Genomic DNA, 9,063 nt, shown 5'->3' on the forward strand with positions numbered 1-9,063 from the left:
GGTTATGTTCTTCAGCAGGAGATGGGAGCGTGTCCACTGTATTTGTGTTGTTGCCAGCTCAGAGGCCATTGCTCTATCGCAGCACTGATACTGAAATAAAAGGAAATATTGGGAAAAAAAATACAGGATATAGCAAAAATATAATAAATGTCTGAAGTCAGAAAGCTTCCTCCTGCCTTTGCTAATGGATGTGGTAATTAGGTGCCTGTATCTGGGCCTCAGCTAGTTGACTTTGAAGACAGCTTGACCTGCTAGTTTTAGAAAGCTCGTGGTTACAGTTCTTCGAGTTTGCCTAAATACAAAGTTACATCAGCTTTAGATGAGTAAAAGCCATTAAATTTTGCATTTCAAATTAATTTGAAGCCTTTCTCCAACAGGTATGAGAAAGGTTTAGTTTGCACCTGTAAATCTGTGGGCCGTATCCAAAGGGACATGAGCCAGACCCAGTGATGCAAGAGGAAGTACCAAGTGGCGCTAATTTAATGTAATCAGAGGGCTGCTTTTCTACACATCAGCATAATCCTGCATACAGACCAAGCCTTACCCTTGATTTATTACTAATTCTCTCTGAAAGACACGCCTTCCCATTCAGCAGAATGCAGCTGGTTCCCAGGGCTGTTCCCGCCGGCGCAGCGTGGTTGGTGCCTGCAGAGCTGCCAGGAGAGGCGATTTGGTCTCCCCTACTTCCAGGGCTGCTCACCTCTGTCGTGCCAGCACAAACCTCCTGGCGCTGGTGCGGGTGGATTTGGCAGCTGCACAATGTCCCAAACCAAAATCCTGACAGTTGTGGCTGTGAAAAGAAAAAAAAAAAAAAAGTGTGAATCGCTGTAGCAGGATCAGTGCTCTGTGGGAGCAAACCCCTGACAGCAGGTGTGCGGTGCTGGTGCAAGAGCCGGGTACCGTAGCATCCGTGCTTGGGCAGACCGGGGGTTCACCCAGCTGAGCGCCCCGGGCCAGCAGCAGATATCCAGATGGGTGTATGCATAAGCTGAGCACAGTGTGCTGCTCCCACTGAATGCTCCTCTGGCCTACAGCAGTTTCCAGCTGGAGATTTCTCGGGCTGAGGGTGATGTGTGTGTCCAAAGAAGGGCGATGAAACTGGTGAGGGGTCTCGAGCACATCTTATGAGGAGAGGCTGAGGGAACTGGGGTTGTTTAGCCTGGGGAAAAGGAGGCCCAGGGGAGACCTTATTGCTCTCTACAACTGTCTGAAAGGAGATTGCAGAGAGGTGGGAGTTGACCTGTTCTGTCAAGTAACAGGTGATAGAACAAGAGGAAATGGCTTCAAGTGGTGCCAAGGGAAGTTTTGATTGGATATTGGGAAGAATTTCTTTACTGAGAGGGTCATCAGGCATTGGAACGCGTTACCCAGGGCAGTGGTGGAGTCTCCACCCCTGGAGGTATTTAAGGATCGTCTAGATATAGTGCTCAGGGACATGGTTTAGTGGTGGGCTTGTCAGTGTTAGCTTAATGATTGGACTAGATGATCTAACAGGTCTTTTCCAATCTAGGAGATTCTGTGATTCTATGTCTGTGTGGGCAGTAATTCTCAGTAGATTTACCTTCAAGACACCTGCCCTGCTTTCCTGTGAACCCATGTAGGCTTCATCACCCGCAGCCCCCTGTGACAAGAACTGCCACCGATTACCTACATGCTGTGTGAAGAACCTTCTCCTCTGCTTTGTTTTTCAACCTCCCAAGTGCTAGGTTTGATGCCCCCTGGTTCTTTTAAGTGTTCATGCCGTCTGCCACCACTCCATATCTTATAGATCTCTGCAGTACTCGCCCGTAGCCAAGCCTTTTTCAGCCCAAAGAGACCTACTTTGCTGGGTTCCTGCAGACATGGAAGCTGCTCTCTACCCCAGTAGGACAGGTAGCCTTCGAGTGGCTGAAGACAACAACAAGGTCTCTGCCTCTCTGCAACCCCTTGCGAGAAATTGCTGAAGGGGAGGTATGGGTTTTAAAAGGCGATGTCCCAGCCTGCTACTCTGGGAACAGGGCCATCCCCACTCTGAGGACAAGGAGCAGAGGCTGCAGAATAGCAAAGGAAATGGACCTTTGAAAAAAAATTGCTTCTGGGAGCAGGGAGCCATGGTCTTGGGGGAATCCCATTCCAGTACAAGCAGGAGTGCTTTTGGGGCCTGTGTGGCATAGAATAAGCAGCAGGAAGTGTGTTAGACACTATTAGCAGGATTGGTTTGAGTTATTCCGGCACTGTGAGGGTGCTGGTCCCACCTGGTCAAGAGCTAGACAACATACAGAAACTCATTCCTTGATAACAGACTGCTTGTGTGTTTGGAGCCTGGTTTTCCTGATGCTGTTTTCCTGGGATTTGTCATGAAGTGCCAACTGCTGGAAGAGAAAGTCTGTAGGACAGGATAAAATGGGTGCAACGTGTCCTTGGGCATATGTATGTCTCTAATTTGAGCTTTCTTGGAATCCTCCCCCTCAGGTGAGCAGTATGAAGAAGAAGGACCGGGCAGGAGAAAATATCGTCTGTTTGTTAGACGACTTCAGAATGATTGGAGAGAACGGCTTCCATATCCTTCTGCTGAGGGTCCTGCAGCACTGGGTCAGCAAAGCCTGGGCTTGCCTCGGAGAGCCACAGGATGGTGTAAAAATGAGCACTGTGCTCCCATGAGGAGGATGAGCTGGGCAGTATCTGGACCGGGGCACACAGAGGTGGCTGGAGGGGAGAGGGTGGACAAGGAGATATTTGGCTGCTCTGGTGAAGGGCAAAAGGCTGGTGGTAGCAGCTTCTGTCTGTTATTTAATCCCTGACTCTTTCACACATGTGAGTTTGGTATTTGAGGCACTGGGTCCTTCCCTGCGATGTTTGATGGGTAACTATGCAGCCCAGGGACTGCCTTTGCCTTTTGTGAAAAAGTCTTTACAGCAGGTGAGAACTTAGTTGGAACTGGGGGAGGGCACCAAGGGACTGTTGGCTGGGGGACATGCCGTAGTCTTCACCCTGGGGTCATCGGCCATGAACTCCATGACTGCACCTGCAAAGAAAGGGACAGAGTGAGTGCCCAAGGCATGCTTTTTCTTAAGGAAATCAATAACTATTTCTTTTGGGCGCAAGGAGAGAAAACGTTAATTAAAATGCAGAGTGGGAAGTCATCACATTCCCGTTAATCCAGGGGCACTGTGTGTTACTGCCCAAGCCTGCAGTCTCATCAGGTTTGGGAAGGAGTGAGGGCCACCACCATAAAGAGTCAGCAGCCTGCAGACCTGCACTGGGGATTCGGGGGTGGCACTCGTGTTCCCATCATCTGAGTAACCACTGAACTCTCCAGCAGTTCTGCTGCTGGCAGGAGTAGCAGGGGGACACGCAGCCTGCCATAGGTATGCTTCTAGTGGGCAAACCACGTGTATCTCTGCCCTGAGAAGTCCCCTCTGGCAGCAATGCCAGACTGCTGCCGCTCACTTCGGCATCCAGCCGCAGGTAGCAGTGGCCGGTCCAGCAGCTTTCTGCACGGTGCCACCAAAGGCTGCTTGAGGTCTCCCTTGGTGCTGATGTCTTTCCAGGACTTTCTAAATTGCTGGTTCAGTTGGCTGGTCCTCCACCCCTGCTGAGGTTTTCCTGCTCAGAGCCAGCTCTTCCTTCATCCCCTGTAAGGATGTGGTGTGCCGATCAACCAGATCATGAAAACTGAGTTTCTTATGTGTTGGCTGGAAATAGCTAAGGAGTAGGAAAACTGAGTGAGGCCTCAGAATAGTTAAAATTACATTTTGCCTCTCGTGCTGAGATTTATCAGAAGTCTGCACGCTTGCCAAGATGAAGATTTGCTACCCTGATTCCTGTGCCCTTCTAGGGACACTAAGAAAGAAAACCATTTCCTCCATCCTGTTTTCTGGAATAGCCTCTTCGTCCCTGGAATAGCCTCTTCTTCCTCTAAAGAAGCTCCACCAACACCTGAATAAGTCACACAAAAATGTAGCAGCATTAATCTCTGTGTCCCATTTCACACCCAAGCCTTTCGCTTGATCCATTCCCATGTCCGCTTTAATTGTAAAATCTCAGATTTTTTTTTTCCCCTTCAGACCAGCACTGGGGCAGTATTTACTTCTGATTCATTCCAGTTTAGCTATTTAAATCTTTCCCCGTGCTTCACAGTTACCATTTAAGGTTGGTATTTCCCTGGGGCTGTTGTTCATCCCAGAATAGAATTTGATAGTACAGAGAATATTTGCCAGCCCTTTATGACTGACCAGAGTGTTTAAAAGAAATATATAAATCTCCCAACAGCGTTTTCACTGTTATTGATTTCCGATAACGGCTGTTTCTCTCTGGTAGGTGTTGCTTATCTCTCCCCTGTGACAGGCCAGACTCTCGCTGCTCCATCGTGAGCCAAACATGGCTCTCCTGCACTCCCCTTAAGTCCTCTCTACTCACACTTGCTCATCGTCTCCCCCTCCTCCTCTCTGGGTTCTGCTGCACCTCCTTTTCTTTCCTTGTATGCTGGGACGCCCTCCTGTGCCATGTCACTCTATAACCAGCCCCCAACGTCCATTGGGATGATAATCAGCAGAAAGTCACGGTGGTCTGAGGACAGTGGTCTGAGGATGTAACAGCCATAGAACAGGAGTGTTTTTTTCAGGAGAAAGTTCATCTTTGTGATGGTAATGCCTCCTTGTCGCCCTGTCCTGTTTCCATCTCCCTGGGCTCGCCCATCCACCCTGATATTTGTGTATTTTCACGTTGCCTTGTGCTGCGTGTCACCCCCAACTCCCCCAAACAGCTCCTTCCCCACTGGCCTCCCCAGACCGATCTTGCTCGGGGTGCTGGGCACATGGGGCTCCAGGGCCTGCTCCTCCTGCCCCGTGGTGCGATGAAACCCCTTGTGCCCGCTCCCACAGGGCCACCCCCACGTCACCGCTCTGCTGGCCGCACCTCCAGCTTAGTACAGGGCCCTCACTACACAGAAACAATTTCTTGCAGGTAGTTATCAATACCAGAACGTCCATAGCTTGCGTACCCACTGTGCCCCAGCGCTCTGACAGCTGCTGGGGCAGGGGAGGCGGTGGGGACCGTGGCATTGCTGAGGTGACTTGCTGCCTGCTCACCCAGGTGCTGGCAGGGCTGCACTTCTTGCACAAGCGCTGCCGCATCATCCACGCGGACATCAAACCGGAGAACGTTTTGCTGTACGGACACGACAAAAGCCTCCAAAGGCTTCTGCCCGATATGTTCAACTGCGGCCAGAGAACAGATTTGAGGCTGAAGGGACCAGGTGAGCACTCTGGGCAGGGGGTTTAACAAAAAAAGAGACTTAGGATTTATTGCCAGGAGGGAAACAGGGTGGCAGCGGGTACAGACATCTCCTGCAATGGCCGCTGCAAAACAGTACAGCCAGCTCGTGCTGCTGAGAGGCCTCTCCTGTCTCTGCTTAATGTAAACATCATGTTGAGTGGCTACGAGTTACTCAAGGCACCTGCAGACATGAGGGCTTGCAGGTAGGTTTGTGTGGACAACTACAAGTAACGGGCATCTGTTAACAGCCCCACCACCACCTCGGAGCGCATTCTTACGGCTTTAGGTACAGGGCAGTCCCCTTGTGTCTGGTGTTTTCAGCCACTGAAAGGTTTTACATACAAATGGTTTGATCAGAAAGCTGTGCAACACTTCTGCTCTTTATTTCCCATATTTCTGAGGTTTGTGGGGGACTTGTATGTACCGCTAATCTTCAAGGCCTTTTGAGATATAAGTTATTTGCAGGGAATGGTGCAAATACCGAGTAAGACGTAAGGCTCGAGAGTTTCTTGACAGATCAGTTCATGTCCCAGCCATGAGGACCTTTATATTCTCCTCACACAATGTTCTCCCACAATCATTTCTCCTATGACAGCACCATTTTGCCTCTCAAACTCTGGGGCAATCACGGAATGCTAAATTAGTGACTGTGTCTTGCTTGGAGCAGAAAGACACAGTATTAGGCGTAGATTGACAGCTCACTGTAAAGCAGTAAACCAAAAATTACCCTTTTCTGGGGTGATATGAAAATGTAACCTTCGCGGTGCTTGCCAAGCGGGCTGTGTCCAAGGTTGGTGACAGCCGAGATTGCTGAAGGATAAGAAGGCATTACAGACGTTTTGTGTCTGACTGGCACTGGGAGGATGTTCTTTCCTCTGAGCCCACAGTAACCTCGGTGCTAGAGGAACCTTGCAGCAGGACAGGAGCACGTGGTCACACCGCTCCACTCCAAGCTACTGTGCTCCCAAACATCCTCTTAGATTTTTGACTGCAGAGCAGCTCTTCCTTCATGTTTCCTCAAAAAAAGAGGTGGTGATAAAAAGCATTTTAGGACCTTTTAGGTTGAATAAGGGCAGGCATACATCTCTCTCCTGTGGTAAGTGATGCACACCTGTTGGTTTGGGAAGACCTGATTTCTCTCTCTCCTCTCCACCTAGGTGGTGATCTCGGCAATCAATTGGAAGAATCTGATTTAATGAGCATAGAAGTGAAAATTGCAGATCTGGGCAGCGCGTGCTGGACAGTGAGTCTGCTCCAAGTCTCAGTCCTGTGACAATGCGGGATGCCGTGTGCTTCTTTCCATCCCACCCTGGGTGTCTGTCCTTTTACAACTGAACAGCTATTTCAGTATGCTGAAGAGATGCTGATTTTTTGGGGAGGTGGGTGGGGGGTGTTATATTCGGCACTCCCAGCTGAGCTGGGCCCTACACTGCTGGAGACACCATCAACTTTGGACATTTCTTCAGCTTGCTGTTAGTCCCTGCCATTAGAAATTCAAAACCGTGCTCGGTGTGAAATGTTGGGATAAATTCACCCTGGTGTCAGTGGGGCTGAGAACACGCCTGCTGTGCCCTGCAGAGTTTAGCACACGTATTCAGTTCTGCCCCCCAGCGTCCTCCTCGCTGAGCAGGAAGCTCATAACCACAAGCGTTGCTATTACCCATTGATGGACACTAACCAAAGGGAATTTGTTTCTGTTTCAGTACAAGCCTTTTTCCAAGGAGATACAGACCCAGCCATACCGTGCCCTGGAAGTGCTTCTTGGATTGGACTACGGCACTCCTGCAGATATCTGGAGCACAGGCTGCCTGGTAGGACAGGGGACAACCCTGTGTGTGCAGGGGAGGCAACTGACACTAACAGGCCAGGGCAGTGTCCCCTCAGCACCCACCTCTACCCGCTGCACAGGGACCAAGACTTCCTTGCCGAGGAAGGGGCTGTTTGCACTCATTCGCTTTGCATTGAAAGTATGCTGCTGATAAAGTTCACTCTTAATTAGTTTAAGCTGTAAGGCAATTCACACTCCCCGTATATTAACTCACAGGCTTGACTGAATCAGGCTCATGCTGCTTTTCAAAGGTGCCTTTTGGTACGGATCAACGCAGTGTGAAATTTCTGTACTTCAGGATCAGTTTTGTGTGACAGGAAGGGAAATTGGTACTATCAAAGTTAACAGGGGGAAAAACGCTCCAGGTCAGTTAGTGAATTAACAATGGTCCTCCATTTCTAGGCATTTGAAATGGCAACTGGGGAGCGTCTGTTCGATCCTCAACCTGGGAAGTATTTCTCCAGAGATGATGGTAGGGCTCCATCAGTTTTATTCATTTCACTGATGGAAGTGTCACCATCTCTGTATCTAGATGTGTTTTCCCTCCCTCTGTCTAGATCATGTCGCTCGTATTATTGAGCTCCTGGGAAGAATTCCTCCTCAAATTGCTTTCTCCTGGAACAAGTCAACAAAATTTTTCAGCAGACCAGGTAAGAATTGGAGTGAGGAAGTTTATTCTCAAAACCTCTGACACAGTCCTACTCAGCTCACACCAAAACCCCCCAAAAGTTGTTACGCAATGCAAGCTACAAGCAGGGACATAACGCAAGTGGAGGTTTCACAAAGAGCAGTAACACTTCCTGCCATGCCTACCTTTGCAATCCAGAAGCATTCCAGGGATGAATGCAAAATCCTGAAAAACAGTCATAGCAAACACCCAACAGGGAAAACGTTTCCATTCTTTCTCCTTTGGACTTGGAGGGAATGGAAATACGGACAGGAAACAGCTACACTGCAGGAAGGGTGAAAAGAGTGTGTAACCAGCTGGATTTCACCCGTTCACTGGCAGAGAACAATGATGATCAGGAACAGGACACTCATATCCTTCCATCCTTCCAATGTGGCTGCTATATTTAGTCTTCTGACCCAACCATAAAGTCTCTATGTTTTATTCTCCCCAATTCCTTTCCCTTTGACTCATAAGGTTTGAAATCCTTGTCTTTGACTTCAAGGCATCACATGACTCCATCCTTGCGCAATTCAGTCTATCGTCCTCTTTCTCTGCTCTCACGCTCACCAGCCACTCAGCCTCAGCCTCCCCACAATTCATTCAACATCGAGTGCTAGCGCCACGCTGTAGTTCAACACGCACCTCCCTGCACATTCACATCCTTTGCTCACACGTATTCCTTCTATTGTGCTCAAAAGAAATGAGTCAGAACTAGTTCTTGGTCTATATCCATTCTCTGTGTGAACCAAGCTGGCCTGACCACAGATGCCTAACCTGAATCGCTACATTTATACCATTTATTCCTGGGGACAAGGATAGCTTCTTGGTCAGTAGTGGTATTCTTCTGGGCCCTGCGGACCTAGAAGGCACAAAACAAATGAAACATGAGCTCTGGCACTCAAATGGCCTGATGCATTCTGGGCTGAATGCACACAGGCACAGGAAACAAGCGGCAATGGCTTTAGCGTAGCTGATTTGGGAACACTCCGTTTGCTCTTGGCATGTTCTCACCTAAGAAGTGCTCAGCAACGGGGAAACTCCAAACACGAGCTTGGAAAGATGATTTCTGAGAAACACCCGAGAGCCAAACCTGCAAGGGGCAGCGCAGGTGAAGCTTACAGAGAGGAAGATTCAAAGGAGAAGGAAAGGATCCTTCAGGATGCTTTGGATGAACTGTACAAGGCGAGGAGCGGCAGCCTCTCGGTCTTGCAAGTGTAATTAAGGTACTGTGCTTACGCTGTCTTTGCCAGGCGCTCTTCTGCGGATCTCCAGGCTTTCCCCCCGCAGCCTCCACAGCATCCTGGGGCAC

The 9,063-nt window shown here is 49.4% G+C and overlaps 1 protein-coding gene across 1 annotated transcript in view; it reads left to right on the top strand.

The window, feature by feature from the left end:
- LOC104290746 (SRSF protein kinase 3-like) overlaps positions 1-8,371 on the top strand; it is a 9,742-nt gene extending 1,371 nt beyond the window's left edge. Inside the window, exons 4-11 of the mRNA XM_009889893.1 lie at positions 2,452-2,539; positions 2,792-2,898; positions 5,074-5,236; positions 6,414-6,499; positions 6,960-7,067; positions 7,487-7,556; positions 7,642-7,734; positions 8,325-8,371. Of these exons, the coding sequence (XP_009888195.1) occupies positions 2,452-2,539; positions 2,792-2,898; positions 5,074-5,236; positions 6,414-6,499; positions 6,960-7,067; positions 7,487-7,556; positions 7,642-7,734; positions 8,325-8,371 (762 nt within the window). The remainder of the gene's footprint in view (positions 1-2,451; positions 2,540-2,791; positions 2,899-5,073; positions 5,237-6,413; positions 6,500-6,959; positions 7,068-7,486; positions 7,557-7,641; positions 7,735-8,324) is intronic.
- Positions 8,372-9,063: the final 692 nt, after the last annotated feature.

The sequence above is a fragment of the Charadrius vociferus genome, unplaced genomic scaffold (assembly GCF_000708025.1).
Source record: "Charadrius vociferus isolate BGI_N301 unplaced genomic scaffold, ASM70802v2 scaffold257, whole genome shotgun sequence".
NCBI lineage: Eukaryota > Metazoa > Chordata > Aves > Charadriiformes > Charadriidae > Charadrius > Charadrius vociferus.